The 15728-nt window shown below is 47.4% G+C and overlaps 1 protein-coding gene across 3 annotated transcripts in view; it reads left to right on the top strand.

The window, feature by feature from the left end:
* The window catches only part of PXN (paxillin), a 44939-nt gene that overhangs the window by 12710 nt on the left and 16501 nt on the right, over positions 1-15728 (top strand). For all 3 annotated transcript variants that reach the window (XM_061370587.1, XM_061370585.1, XM_061370586.1), the window contains exons 2-5: positions 12284-12510; positions 12988-13103; positions 14986-15125; positions 15485-15686. In XM_061370587.1, the coding sequence (XP_061226571.1) occupies positions 12284-12510; positions 12988-13103; positions 14986-15125; positions 15485-15686 (685 nt within the window). The remainder of the gene's footprint in view (positions 1-12283; positions 12511-12987; positions 13104-14985; positions 15126-15484; positions 15687-15728) is intronic.

Genomic DNA, 15728 nt, shown 5'->3' with positions numbered 1-15728 from the left:
TGGCAGTTTCCAGAAACTTTGAGGGAAGCAGCAGCAAATAAAAATCCTTACAAGATGCATGAGGAGGGTTAACTTGCTACTTCATGTGTGTAAGGATAAATAGAGGGTAAAATAATATGGATAGAGAACTAAAAAGGTTAGTGCGCTGGCAACTAATTTTTATATACCTGTTATTTTTTCCATCTAGGATAGTGGCTGAAAGCAGCCCAGGGCAGTACTGAGATGGAATAAACTGCTTAGTTGCTTGTGTAAAACACTGACACTCACTCCAAGCTGTGCCTTCCACCAAACTCAACCAGGATCCATTTCTCTCTGGATCTTGTTCCTGCGTTGCTGTGTTTGAACAGAGCTAATGTCCTTTACTTTTGGCTGAGCCAACAACTCACCTCTCCCTCCCAGAGACACTTAGCTCAATATTGGCTATTTGCTAATAGCTTTGGGACTTCCTGGAAATGCCTGAAGATCCATTTGCTGTCAGGCAGAGATCAGGAATAGATCTTGCACAAAAGGAGCTGTCACTTGACTGAGAGGACCATCAGAGGCTGTACTTACATCCTTGGAGACCAAAGCTGTTTCCAATTTGGCTGTCGACACACAGGAAGAAAATGGAAACTCTCTAATTTGTGCAGATTGTTGTTCCTCGTAATGTTTCACAGGGCTAACTATAACTGCCTGTAGGAACACCAGACTGCTTCCAAAGGAGTGGGTTCTGACTAAAGACTCAGCAGCAGGTGGAGTTCATTCATAGCAGGCTGCGGATCCAGACTGGGAAATTCCAACTTCAGTATTTTTAGTACAGGCCTGAGAGTCAGACTTGCTTTCTGTTCTGATAGAACGTGCCTTGCCATGTTGTGCTGGGCTGTGTATCAGTTCTGCATTTCTGAAAGGTAGATCATTTATTTTTGTGCTGTCAGGGGGTGTGAATGTGAATTAGGGTAAGGGTTCTGATTTATGGTCCTCATTGGAATTCAGGTGCAGTGGCTGTAGCCTTTACTACCTATAGTTGCTGCAGGCCACAGCCTGTTACATCAATATAAAATGGAATACGTGGAGGTTTTGGTTTAGGGTGTGGAGCTGTCGACTGCTATGACTGAAAAACGTGGCTGCAAATGGCTTCCCCTCTGTGGTTAGTGCTGTAACTTGTGGGTGGGACACTCATCTGAGGACAGCAGTACTGCAGTCACAGTGGTCTGAATCACTGGAGGTCAAGAGTTTTGGTTGGTTGAGTCCGTATGAAGCATTTTACATATCACAAACTTCTCTTGTGCAATCTCCAATTTGTCTGTCCTGTAAACCAGTAAAACCAAAACCAGATCCTTTGTGCTCTTAAACATTGTACAAGCATTAAGCTTAGCTCAGCCCGTTGCTTTTGCGTGCGCTGTGTCACAGGATGTGCTGGAGCCGTGACTTACAAACCCTTTACAAACTTCCTGACCCTCCTGGAGACTGTTCATAGAGCACTGGGAGAATGTTTTTGACCAAGCTGATCTGTCTTTGGTAATTGTTTCCTGTTGTTCAGGACTCTGTTTGAGAGTACTGGGAATCCTGATAGAGAGGAACCACAGAAGGGATTTTCTCCTTCGGGCTCACACAGCTCTGCGTTGTCTGACTGTGGATCGCGATAGGGAGCATTCGAGGCTTGTGTAGCTGGGGATCTGGCATGCTCAGAAGCCTTTGGTAGCTGAGAAGCTGAGAACATTTGTTTAGTAAGCTGGAGCATGACCTCAGTTGAAGGCAGCAGGTCTTTGCACAGGGTGTTTTTTCCTGGCATGAGCTGTTTGCTCCTCAGGACTATAAACACAGGGAAGTAAATATAAGACGTCGCTTTTCACTTCGAGTGTGGAGAAAGCCATGCTATAAAAAAGAGGATGCTGTATATGACAGGAAATAACTTTTCCCTCCCCCTCCCCAGCTCTTTCTGGAAATGAGAACTGTACAGGAGGACACACCTTTGGGAGCGAGAAGGCTTTGAAACCAGAGATGCCACAGTGCGGCTGCTAAGTTCAGGTACTCCTCTTGGAGGCCATATGTGAAGAGCACAACAGCCAACTTAAGCTGGGTTGTATGGCCTTGCCTTGCTCTGTGCTATCCTTAAATCTTCAGTACCAGTAAGAACTTGTTCTTCCTGGTGTTTCTGTTGGCAGCTGCTGAAGGTGATAGCTGCAGCAGTGGACAGCTTAGGTTGATTTGAAGAACCTGAAAAGGCTGTGTTTGGTTTAGCAGCAAACAAAATAAAACCTATTCAAGCGATATTTTCTTTGGACGTGGGTCTGGTCACCTCACTGGTTGCAGTTTATATAAACTTTATTTCTTCTTCTTTTCTGGAGCAACAGGTACATCCTTCTGAAAGGAGATGGTCCTTAAATCACCAATCACTTCCAGTGTGAGGATGCTCAGCAAACCTATAGCACATTGAGGAATATTTCTTTCTGACCACGTAAGCAGTTACGTGCCTTGTGGGACTTCTGTTGTCTCAGTCATCTAATGAACTGTTCTGAGGGAGCAGAAAGAGGATGAAAGCTTTTCTGAGGAAGCTGGAGGAAGGCAGAATGACGGTGCCTGTCTTTGTTGTAAGGTGGGAGTTCAAGTCTCTGGGCCCGTTTCAGCTGGGGTCTGGTTTAGTGTTCAAGAGCTAAGTGGAAAAATTCTGATCCTCCAGGAAAATCTTTTGTGGTTCCTTTACACAGCTTGGACTGTAGGGCAGAGAGACTTGGGTTGTTTCATCCAGGAAACTGTGCTGACTCAGATCTTTGAGGCAGTTGCAGCGTGTCTCAGCCTGTGTGCTGTGTTTATGATCCCATGCCCTATGGGTCTGGTTAAGATAAGGTTGCCTTCCTGCTAACTCGGTGATGTGACCAGTTGAAGGATGTCTCAGCCTGTTGCATCAAAGATGACAAGAGGTAGGTCTGAGATGCTCACTCAAGGAATGGTGCTGGGATTCCCAGGGACTGCTGGTGTCAAGCTGCAGGCTGCTCAGCTGGTTTCCCCCAGTGTCTCCTTGCCCTTGAAAGCCTTGCTGCTGGGTTACACAGGAACTAGCTGACCCCTCATGATGCTGGCACTCTGGCATGCACACCATGCTGACGAATGCACCGTTGCTGAGGTTACAGGGCAGGTCTGGGATTCAGTGAAGTGCTTGTGTTAATTTAAAAGGAAGCGGTGTGGTCACTTCCAGGAGGGATCCTGCAGTGACCTTCATGGTTTTCCAGCACACGGACAAATAACCCTCTTGCCCCCCCAAGGGATCCAGTGGAAGGTCTGAGCTCACGTGATGGCTTCTGGTGCATTTTGTAGCATTCAGAATTGGCTAATCTTCAAAGTTTTATAGATGGGAGTAGTCTCTATTGAAAGCTAACTCTTCACCTCAGTGGGACAAATGAGATAGCACCGTCACGTATGGTACATCATGTATGCAGCCTTACTGATGGAACCATATTACAACTTCAGGGCTGCAAAGCCAAATACAGTGTCAGTGTAGGCTCAGGTGGAGGTGGCTGGCAGTGTTGAGGGATGCCTCCAAAATTCAGGAGCATTTCCATTTGTGCTACCTGCTGCTTGCTTCTTTTCAGGCTGCAGGTTTTCTGGGCTGCATCCGAGATGTAGATTAGTTGTGGGATTTGGGCGGGTGGATGGGTGGTTTCTTTCAGGTGGCCTGGGGCTGGATGGGGCTTTTGCAGTTATGTCCTGGCCTGAGTTTTGGAGGTAAAAGTACAGTATTTCCCAAAGCAGAAGTCTGATTCGCTCACTTCACTTAGACAAGGGCTAAATTCTGGCACTGGTCTCTTTAAAACATTTTCTAAAAGCTGCTTAAGTCATAGAGTGGCTGGAGCTGTGCTTCCAAGAAATGTAATGAGTTTATCTAAAAAACCCATGCCAACAGCCCAGCCAATGTCTGCTGGGTTAGCGAGCTGAACTGGTTCAGAAAGCATCTGATGGTCAGGGTGAGTTCCAGGGTCTGCATGCTGGGGAAGGGGGGATCCCTGAGCCCTTCCCTTACACTGGCAGCATGTGGTGGTGTCAGCACTGCAGAAACTGCAGCTAGAACACTGAGAGGGTTTGCATTTCACCCCGCAGTGTGCAGTGAGCAGTTATTGATAAGCAGTTACTGAAACTGCATTGAACAGGCTGTATTTGCACACTCTTTTACAGCCCTGTGCCTGGGGTGGTAGTGATGCCTGTTAGTTGTGACTGCTTAGTTGGCGACAAGCTCTGGAATCAAGTCTCCGGTTTGGATCTCAGTGCTTGGGACAGGAAACCACAATGGTTGCTGCCGCTGATTGTGCAGACCACATCTCACAGTGCAGTGTCTTGTCTTTGTTTAGATATTTGCTGATAGTGGTCAGAGCTGGATGCAGGGGCAGCTGCACTGGGGGAAGCTAACTGGTTTGGCTGGCTGTATTGGAGTTACGGCATAGACAGGATTCATGGTGGCTGCCATCACGTGATTTTGAAAGCAGTTCTGTCTGTCATGGGATGAATTCTTGTTTAGTTAGTCTCTGCAGCCTGGTGTAGCTAGGCATAACTATTAGATGGTTGCCTTTGCTGTTAAGCCTTTCTGAAGCACGCACCCAACTCTGTAAATCAGTGCCACAAATGCATAGTCTTGCTTATGCTAAGGGGCAATATTGGTTTCAAAGAACAGAGGAGCTTCAAGGGTTTCATAGATATTGTCTTTTGTTGAAGCTGTATGTGGAACCATAGCATGTATTGATACTAGTCTGGATATTTTTTGTTGAGCAGTGACACGAGGCATGACTTGCACCAGTACCTTGATAACGACAAAGCAGAAGGCTTCAAATGAACATCAGTCACTGGAATACATTAAACAAGTAGCTACATGATTTTTGACCATGTCACCTGAACTTCCTCTAGGCAGGTCTGTGAAGTAAAAATACCAGTGGCTGCTCTGTACTGGGCCTCCAGCAGTGGTTAGGTCTGGCAGATGACTTATCTTTTGTGCCTAGAGTTGTTCTGTATCTTAAAGAACAACCTGTCCCTGCTTCACAAGAGAGCTGGGAGCTGTTGTGTGTCCTGCATTCGAACTACCAGCTTGGTTGCAGTTTGGGGAACTTTTAAATGTCTCCTTCTCAGATGGTTTGGAAAGCAAGTCAAGCTGTTTGACGTGCTTTCCATATGTGTGAACCGGAGAACTTCGGGATTCTAAGAGCATCTAAGTGCAATTCAGGTTTTTAAGGTCTTACTTTGAATACGCTCTTTGTATTTTATTGCTTTTGTAGTCTCTGGTCTTTTTGCATTGAAAAACATTGACGAGAATATAATACCTTAAGAGCCTCGTACTACGTTTTTTTCACCTGGAAGTCGGTGCTGCAGTCACCTGTTTGTTCATGGTTTTCCTGTTCCTGATAATGCTCTTCCATGTTGCTGAGAAAAATAAAAGCAGCTGCTAAAACAGGGAATTCCTGTCATCAGTGTTCCTCTCTGGGGCTTCCCACCCTTCCAGACTCAGCTCAAGGGCAGTGAGAAGCCCTGTAGGAAGGCTCCAACAAGTCTTTTGGATGCAGCTCTGCTAGAGCATTGCAAATGTTTCTTTTGAACAGCTATTTAACAGGATAAATATACCCAAGCTCCCCATTCCTCTGCAATTACTCACAGTGTAAAAATGCCTTGCCAGGGATTGGGTTACCGCTCCAAGCTGTCTCCCTATATGTGAGCTGGAGTTTTATTTACTCCTGGAGGTGGGGAGATGACTTACTTGAGCCTAAGGAAGCTTTTAAAGTTTGGATTCATGGATTTTGCAGAGGCTGCTCAGATGAGTCTGCAAGCTCAGGGTTCAGTTGTGGAGATGCAGAACTTCTAGGGGACCAAAAAAAACCCAAGGATTTGAATTCAGCATCTTGCAGGTATTGAGGGAAAAGGACTGGAGAATGATGTGTCATTCTGCAAGTCAGAGGTCTGCAATTTGTCTTACCCTGAATGAACCATGATTATCATGTAAAATCCATGTCCTCATTTAGACCTGCCCTTACAGCTATCTTGCTTTTTATTTCCGTTTGCCAATCCTCTGGGAATCTTCTGTTAAAGCCAGGAAAACCTGTAGCAGTTCTAGTTATTTGGGTAAACAGAGGTGTGGGGAACAACAGGGGAGGTGGAGACACTTGTTCTGTGCAGTAGAGGGAATACTGTCCTTTGTTCTCAGCCATCTCACCCTGATCACCTGTGATCGCACCCATGGTGCTGTGCCTGGGCTGTCACATGTGGCAGTAGAGATGCTGGGGGAGATGGGACTGTGATGGAAGGCATTTGGTTTGGTTCTGTGTGGTGGCTGGATGAAGAATCCTGTCTCCAGTGTCACTCGCTCTCCAGATGTCCCGTGCAAGAAGCAGAGCTCCAGGCAATGTGCAGTTTGATGGATGTGCAGATGTGGCTTTGGGCTGTTGAAAAGAAAAGGCTGATATCTGAGGCATTTGAAGTTATGCTTCCATTTCCTCCCCAGCAATACATGAGATGTAGAAAAGAATTTGACCCCCACCCTTTAGATCTACTTACTCTGTTGATAATGCTCTGATTTGCTGTGTCAGCGTGGCTTAATAGCTCATCCTCAGTTCTTGAGAGAAATGAACTGCATATGGAAATCTGGGGTAGTTTTCTCTCTTTTGGCATTAACGCTGTCATTGTTGAGCTGACTGCATGTACTGTGTCTCTCTAGCCCTCACACAGGCTAGAGCTGTGCTGGACACTCCGTAGTAGAAGGCTTCTCCTTAACAGAGGAAAGCAAATGTAGATTTCTCTAAATTGCCTTAGTTAAAATAAAAAATCCTAGACTGCTTGTGAATAGAATAGTGGAAAACTATTTTCTGTGTGAGGAGAAATGAGCATTAAAGAGCTGCTTGCTGCCAGTTGACAGATGTGTATTTGCTGATGCCTTGTCATGTAGGTTTTTCCAGAATTAGTTCATGATATGCTCTGCCTCACTGTGCCACCTTAATCCAGGAGCATTTTGGGGATGCACAGAAGGCTCAGGAAGAGGGGAGTGAACAAGGTTTTCAAATGCATGGGAAGATGCATGCAAATACCTTTCCTTTTTTAATAACTTCACTCTATTTAAGGGGATTGATGTGTGCATCAGTACAAAGGGGCCCTGTGTTATCCTTTGCTGTGCTGTACCTCGGAACTGTGTTGTGATCCCTGCTGCTCTTTATCAGCCAAACTTTGGATGTGGGAAGCTGAAGAATGTGCCCCTGAGGCTGCACAGGGGTGTTTCTGCTGGAGGACAGTGCATTTGCAGGACAGCAAGTGCTGACATGCAGCGGTGGCAAAGGAGCCTGCGTTGGAGCCCCTGGAATGTGTGAGCTGCAACTCGGCCTGACAGAGGTGTGGGCTGGGGAGATAGTGCAGGAATGCACAGTGTATAGCTTGACAGATGATCATTGTCTTCAGTGCAGCTTGGACTGGTAAATGGGATTTACCCAGAGGTATTGTTTTGCTCTTTTATCTTGCTGATTTTCTTGGTAAAAGGCATTTTCTTTTCTGAGCAGTTCAGTGCATTGGACATCAGCTGCAGAGGTCTTATCCCAAGCTGTCTAAATGACTAGCAGAGCTTTGGCAGATGCTGGCAACTACCTTGAAACAATGTAGTTGCTATTAGGAGCCACTCATACACATCTAATGTGTATGCAAAGCTGGAGAAGGTGGTGCTTGAAGACCAGAATCCCAAGGACCTTATAGTTAACAATGATTTTTGGCAAAAGGAAGACAAGGGAGAGAGGGGCAAACTCCAGATGTCTTGGAGTGCTTTATAGGAGTAAAGGTACCAAATGTGATATCATTCTCTCACTGTCCCTCCTCCACAGGAAAATCTGTGTAGAAAACCCACCTGAATGCAAACACAAATGTCCTCCCATGCTGGGGAGGATGTGGTTTTAGTGGCATGAGTATGATTTCAACTGTGTGGGTTGCCCAGTGTAGGGAGGAGGACTCTTTCCTTCTGTTCCTCAGTCTCATCTTTGCATGCAGTTTTACCCTGTGCTTGGTAAAATTGCCTGAGCCCATGGAGTACCCAGGCATGGGTATCACATGTTGGGATGCACTGTGCTGCAGTGACTGCACCAGCATCGTGATGACAAGCAGGAGCACTTGGGTTGGTGGCATTTTAGCAAGTATCCCTCACTCTTCCACACCCCACTGAGCAGCGTGCTGTTAATAGAGGGGAAAATACACATTTCTGTACACAGCCTGTTTTTGTGGGTGGGTTGAGCCCTACTGAGTCTTTGGAAACTGGATTCTACTCCATGCACGTGTCTGTGGGTTGTCAATAGCTTCTTACAATGGTGAGAGTGGAAGGAAAAGTGATCCTGTGGAGGAGCAATGGCTTGGAGATTAGTATAACCCTGTCTCTTTTACTTTAGTGCCACAATATAGTTAAATCTATTCTCTAGAGATAAATGAATCTCTGATCTTTTAACCTGGGGAGACTCTGCCTCCTAGAGCTGAGTCTGTATTATCTTGGGGAGTATTTGGGGCAGCAGTAGAACTGTGATGAGCTCAGTACATGTGCTTGTTTCCAAAGTGCTGGGTGATAGCTCCTGAGACGCTGCAGTTTGCTGGTGGAGGTGCAGCACATGTGGCACCGGCAGAAAACTCCTGTGTGCCTGAAACAGGGACCGGTTCTCAGCTCCACAGGGACGAACAAGTGAGCTGAAGTTACTGCCAAGTTGGCCATTGCTGCTGGGTTTCATCTGTCTGCCCGTGGAAGGATGTGGTAGTGCCCTCTGATGGCTGGTGGGTGTAGGAGGATCCAGTCAACTGCTTTCTTTGGGTTGTGGGGGACTAACTGGTTGATTTACACGTCCTGCAGCACTGACCCTCAGGAGTCGCCTTGGGGAGGAACGCTTCACTGCCCAATAAATCGATTGAACCATTATATTTTGATGTATTTAATATTCTATTTAAGGAGCAGTCACTATAGTGAGCTCAGTACTGCAGTGTGAGGTGCAGCGCTGCACAAGGCACAGCATCTTTCATAGAATCATAGAATCCCAGCCTGGTTTGGTTTGGAAGGGATCTTAAAGCTCATCCAGTCCCAGCCCCCTGCCATGGGCAGGGACACCTTCCACTAGGGCAGGTTGCTCCAAGCCCCATCCAACCTGGCCAAGGTTGGGGCATCTTTGTTACAGTTCATCCCGTTACAGCTGTCTGGTCCCTTTTGGAAAGAAAGATAGAGAGCAATGTATCTTTCTTTTCCATTAATAAATCCTCTTTCCTTTCCCCCATCTCTTATTTTACTTTTTCTTCTGGTAACATTAAAAAGTTGCACAAATCCTAAATGAATGCACAGTGCTTTGGGACCTCTTGGGATGAGGTGCTGCATGGAAAACATAATGTTAATGGCTTTGGTTGGGTTTTGGTCTCTGGATGCATAACTCCTTAGGGTTGACCTCCAAGAGCGTGATTTTGCAGCCTGTGCCTGTGGGTTGCAGTCAGTCCCCTCTCCAGGGCAAAGCCCATGAGGTGGGATGGGCTGAGCGGGCTCTGTGCCACCGCAGCTCTCAGCCTGCCTTCCCCAGGGAAGTTCTGCTGCTCCTGTTGGACTGTTTGAACGGTCAGAACTTCCCAGGCCAGCATAACTCCAGGGAACTGTGCCTGCTGATGGGATTGGAGAACAGTAGCTGGAAGCAGCAACGGGCATGGGCATGGACATCAGTGGGAGACCCTCCCTCTGTCATGGCTGTGAGCAAGTGGGGTGTGGAAGGGTGGACCCTGGGTTTGCAGAACATGGGGGCCAGCAAGCTCAAGGAGAGGTCCTTTGCCACGCTGCATCGAGCAGCGTGTGAGCTCCTGTCCTGCTCCTGGCTGTCCTTGCTCCTCCTGCCCCACCGGGTGGGTTGGTGCCTTTGCGCAGCTGCTTCAGTCTCAGTTGTACAGCTGAAGTGCAGTTAGAGCAACCCAGTGGTTCCTTTTCTCCTCCCTCCGCTTCCCATTCCTCAGCTCTGCCTTGTTTGCTCAAGTCAGGAAGGGGGAGGGTATGGGGGAAGTTAATCATTACACAGTGATGTCTTCTCCTTAACTCCTTCACGACCTGGGGGCAGGCTGCTCCTGGGATTTCCGGGCTGCTGCTTGTCTGCAGACGAGTAAAAGCAAACCAGTAAATGCAGCTGAGCTCCTCTCTTCTGTGCCGTTCCTAAACGTGCTGGTTTCCTGTCTGATGATGGTTCATTCAGCCCAGTACCGAGCAGAGGGGGTGAATTTTGTGGTGCGATGGTTACATCTGCCTGTCCTGCAGCAGGGGCTCGGGGGGGTGGAGGGTGGCAAAGTGGTTTGGGTCCTCTCTGTAGGGCTGGAGGAGTCAGCACCCTCATGGGATTTTCACTTCCTGGTGCAGTTTGCTTTGCCTTTGTCATTGGTGGGGAGAAGCAAAAACCACACCTTCTGGGACAGCGCTTCTCTTGGAGGTTCTGTGCACAAAACCTCCAGTCATAGGACCTGCCTGGTCGAAGGCATTGCAGCTCTGCAGCAGTTTCCTTGAGGTATGTGCCGTTCACTCTGGAATCCACCAGCTGTTCGTTTGCTTAAAAAGATGAAGTTCATTTTTCCCCAGCTGCAGAAAACTTGTACCCCTCCGGACAATCTGCTTCTGGGGTATTTTGGCCCCTCTAGGAAGATGCCTGTGGCCTGAATGATTTGGAGCATCTTTTTGACTAAATGAAAGGTGTATAGAGTTAATTTAACACAGTGTTTGATTTGCTAATGGCTGTATTCTGTTCTCTGAGGGCAGGAGCTCTTTCTGGTGTGTGTGATGCTTTGGTTTGTGGAAGAGGGTGAATATAGAAGCAGCACCTTCCTCATGTTGCAGTGATACTGTCCTCCATCTGACCCTTTAATATATTTTCTTCAAGGGTTGCTAAGTACATTGGCTGGTGTGGTCTGCTCTGCTCAGGAAGTGGCTTTGAGTTGGCAGGTGCCCTCTTGGAGATGATGGGCAGCCATTAGGGCAAGCACTAGGTGCTGGTCTGGGGCCACCTGATAACTTGAGCTCCTTGAGACCCTGGAGGAGGATGCTCTGTGATGGCTACGCTCTGGCTGAGCCCTCACACCCCAAACCTGACTGCAGGTGCTGTGTGCAGGAGGGGAAACACAAATCCTGCTGAGCCTGGGAGGGCAGGGAGATCCAGGGGGTTTCTGTGAGCCTCTTCTCTAATTCTCATGAAGTTGAGTTACTGTTGTCTGCCTGAATTCCACATCTCCAAAGGGACCTACCAGTTATGTCCTGATGCTCTTATAATGAAGAGCACTGATGTCCTTAGTGAACCAGCTCCTCTCTAACTGCCTTGAAGAGGCGTGCAGCAGAGCTTGCTGCCCCAGCAGAAAGCCGGGCACCCGGCCAGCCAGGCTCTCGTTAGAAAGTGAGTGCAGGCTGGAGATTCCTCACCAGGGACTGCAGTGGGCTCTGCAGTGTGGGCTCACAGGACAGGAGGTCCAACAAGTCAGGATATGCCTGTGAGTCACCATAGAGCAGTGCAGGGCTGGGAATGGGCAGAGGCCAGTCTGAAGGGAGCGATCTGGAAAGGTGGGAATGTCTTTTCATGCCCTCCCTGTGAGGGGGGAGCATTTTTCCCACTTTAAAATCCCTGCGCAGTGCTGTGACGTGGGTCCCTCTGCCTGGCATGAGTGACAGTGTCTGTAGCTGGTGGAAGTTTTCCTTGTCTTCAGGAATTTGTGAGCAGTCTCCACCCAGCAAGTTGAGAATTGTTGCCAGGAGAAGAAATGGCGTTTACCTGGCAGCCTCTGGAAGCACGTTAACTGTTTGTGTGATGTATCCAGAGGGATTTTTGTGAGCAAAACCGAAACACGTGCTCCTGCTGCACTGATGGACTAATTGGAAGTTCCATGCTTCTTCCACTACCTTAGACTCTGGAGAAAACCCCTCCTGAGATCTTGTTTCCTGCAGAAAGCAGTGCCTGCGGCCACGGTAAATGACTCTCTGATGATGTGGGGCCTGTAATTAGTCTGTGTCAATATCCTGTTGCGAGTAGATCTCCGTGCAGGTTTCTCCTGTGCTGCAGGGGCAGGGAGGATGCAGGTCCCTCTTGTTGGGCAGTTTCGCAGTTAAGACAAAACTCTGAGGCTGACACAGGTTTTCTGGCTGCTTTATTACCCCTCAGTGGTTTTGTTGTGCTAGCAGTTGGGTTAACTCATTCAGTCCAGGGCATTTAGCAGATCACCCTAGGTAAAAAGTCTTCCCAAAGACTTTCTGATACATACCATGAATGGGAAGAAAGAAAAAACCTGTAGTCCAGGATTCTACCTTATTGTTTTCCCCCTGCAGATGCCTTACTGGCAGACCTGGAATCCACCACCTCCCATATCTCCAAACGGCCAGTGTTTCTAACGGAGGAAACACCTTACTCCTATCCAACTGGAAACCACACATACCAGGAGATTGCTGTGCCACCTCCCGTGCCTCCGCCACCTTCCAGTGAGGCCCTGAATGGCACTGTGATTGACCCCTTAGACCAGTGGCAACCCAACGCATCCAGATACGTCCACCAGCAAGTAAGTGAATGTGTGTGCATGGGAGGGAGGGGTGCCTGCTTGTTCTGTTGGTGCAGTATCTCTCAAGGAAGTAGGCAAGGGGAGACGGTAGCAAGAAGTGAGGATGAGTTTGGCTATGAACAGGGTGGGAAAATGAGGGGAGGTGTGAGGTATTAATAGACATAACTATTGAACCCCCTCATCATTGTTCCAGCAAGATGGTGTGGTGAGATTAGAGTTAGTCATCTGTCTTGTAGCCTGTGGGAAACAGGCTGGGGCTTTCCAGCAGAGGTCTGCGACTCACAGGCAAATCTGAAGCAAGTGGAGAACAGTTGTTCCTGGTGTAGCTCATCTGATAGAGGCTGGCTTGGCTATGGAGCAGATGTTTTTGTCTGCTCCTGGGCTTTGTTCTGCCATGCCCCTGTGTGGGGTTGCAATGTACTAGTGTATATATTTGCTTTATATTCTCTGTTTCCAATGCAAATCTCATTTCCACAGCCTCAGTCCCAGTCTCCTATATACAGCTGTAGTGCCAAAAGCTCCAGTGCCTCTGTTCCTAGAGATGGACTGAGCTCTCCTTCTCCCCGTGCCAGTGAAGAGGAACACGTCTACAGGTATCTAGTCCTGTTAAGAGATAAGCCTGACTTGAGCCTGCTGTGGCTTGAGCTGTCTTCTATAAGTGGAAACAAGTAGTGCTCCCTGTGTATATTATGTTGCCTTGTGTGGATTTCGATTATCTCTGTTGTAAGAGGCACTGTAACTTTCATACTCACTCCAAACGTTGACCTGGCTCTTTGATTTGCTCAGCTGCAGAAGAGTTTAAGGGTCTGTTAGACAGAACAGGATCTGGATTGTGTTGTGAAGGATACACTCCAGAGACAACTGGCAAATCCATCCCCCTGTTAAGCAGCACAAAAGTTCTTTAGGGGGAGGGTGGCCTTGGAGTCAGTTATCCCAGGAAACTTGATTCTGTATGGCCTGGCAGGATGTGCAGTGACTTGAAGTTTCAAGTAAATTTAAACTTCTTAAACTTTCATCTTAACTAGTGATAGGTAGACAGGTAGATAGGTAGATAACTATTGCAAATAATTGCAAATGTGGCTGCTCTTAACAGTGGGGGGTTGGAGGAGTGCTATATGGTAGGACAGACTTTTCTACTGACATGGGGATAAGTGAGGAAAAGGCTGTTAGGATTTCATCTCTGATGGCTCTCCACAGCGCACTCTGTCCTGGGTACCTTTTTACAGTGTGGAGACTGGTGTTTCTCTGGTGTTGTGATCTACATGCCTAGCCCTTTCTGCTGGACAAGAAGTTGCTTTCAACCAGAACTAATTCTGGGTAGAGGCAAGAGCTGGCCCAATGGAGACAGTAATTGCTATTTTTTCAGATGGCTGCATGCAATTAGTACAAACTGGGGGTAATTACAGCCTGAAAGTTCTGTACAAGGGTCAGGCATGGCTTGGTTCTGGTGCGCATTATAGCATTGGATGAAGTGTGCCCTCCTCAGATCACTGTAGAAAGATAGTAACTGCCCTTATGGAATTCCATAATTGTCGCTCGTGTCACAGGTGTCAAAGTCCTAATGCCTGTTACATATCAACAGCCTAACCTGGAAGTGTGCACAAGATGTTGCCATTTTGGATTTGGAAAGTATCTTTTTGATAAAATAAGACCCTCTAGAGCATTAAAAGTTATTTCTTCCTTGGTAGAACTAGGAGAATGTAACTTCTCTGCCCTTGATGTTGGAAAGATTGTTATTACAGTGTAATTACTATAAAAACCACTGCATCAGTGCTAAGTTTTGCTTTGAAACAGTTTGCAGTTATGTGTGGTAAATGGAATCACCCATATAGGATAAGCAATAATTACAGCCAGTGTTTCATACACACTTGTGCACAGGTAAAGTTCTTTCAAGGCGTGTATGTTTAACAGAGTAGAAAATAGCTACAAATTACAGTCTTAAAAATTGATCAGAGTTCCCCAAATTAAAGGCTTGAGGACTTGAATAGAGACCTTGAGTGCTGCAGGAGGCTGCCACATAACCTGCTGCTTTTGACTTTGTTGATAGCTTGAGGTTTGTTCTATGCCTCTTTCTGCAGTCTCTGCTAGCCTTGCATTCCCTTGCTTCAGGGAGGAGGGTTTTGCTGCCTGGTGTGATGTCAGCAGAAACAAGTCATTTTCCTGTACGCAAGCTAATGGTTCTGCTGCTGTTGTGTGTGTCCTGGATCTGCAGATGGGGTTAACTCTTTGGTGCAGCACACAGTCCTAAAATCTGAGGCCCTGTCCATCAATGCTGTTTCTTTGTAACTGACAGTTGAAGATGTGGCTGTGTTGTAGTAATTTCACAAAGCACACATCTTGTTTCCTCCAGAGCTAAAGGCATCAGCTTGAAAAGAATACAGTACCTGTGTAGACTTTGTGAACCTGATATAAGTTTCCCTCCATCCTTCGGCTGTATCTTGACATGGAAGTTTTACATTTCCCGTTTGTCTTTAGTTTCCCAAACAAGCAGAAGTCTGCAGAGCCATCTCCCACAATGAACAGCTCCTCTCTGGGCAGCAACCTCTCAGAACTGGACAGACTTCTTCTGGAACTGAATGCTGTTCAACATAATCCCACCAGTGGCTTCCCAGCAGGTAAGGAGTAGCAAGACATTTGGTATGAGTGGATAGGTTGATTCTCAAAATGGTAGCCTGCTTTTTGCTTTCCAGCATCCCACTCCAGCTCCTGATCAAAGATTCATTTAGTATGGGTGGGATCTCTTGCGGTCTGTGGTGCAACACTCTGCTCGAAGCAAGGCAAGCTTCAAAATTGGCTCTTAACTGAAGTTTTGGAGTTAGATTAGGTTGCTCAGGCCCTTGTGCTGTTAAGTTCTGACTGTCCTCAATGGTGGATGTTCACAAGATACCTGGGCACTTTGCTGCTCTTGCCTGTGATCAAAATGTATGTATGGCTTCAGGGGTCTGAATGGCTCTTTCCTGCTCACCTTTCTCAGATGAACCCAACAGAAGCCCATCGCTGCCCAGCGTCACTGGCCCTCACTATGTTGTCCCAGAGAGCAGCAGCTCTGTGGGAGAGAAGGCTGCACCCCCAACAAAAGAAAAGCCAAAGCGAAATGGTGCACGTGGGATTGAAGATGTGCGTCCCAGTGTGGAGAGCCTGCTGGATGAGCTGGAGAGCTCTGTGCCAAGTCCAGTGTGAGTAGTGCTTTGGGGGTTGCTGGCTTGGGTGGGGTGGAA

This window comes from Neopsephotus bourkii, unplaced genomic scaffold, assembly GCF_033783945.1.
Source record: "Neopsephotus bourkii isolate Nb327-2 ecotype Australia unplaced genomic scaffold, CSIRO-AGI_Nbou_v1 NB_1542, whole genome shotgun sequence".
NCBI lineage: Eukaryota > Metazoa > Chordata > Aves > Psittaciformes > Psittacidae > Neopsephotus > Neopsephotus bourkii.
The sequence above is the reverse complement of the archived record's forward strand: the minus strand, read 5'-3'. Positions and strand labels throughout refer to the sequence as shown.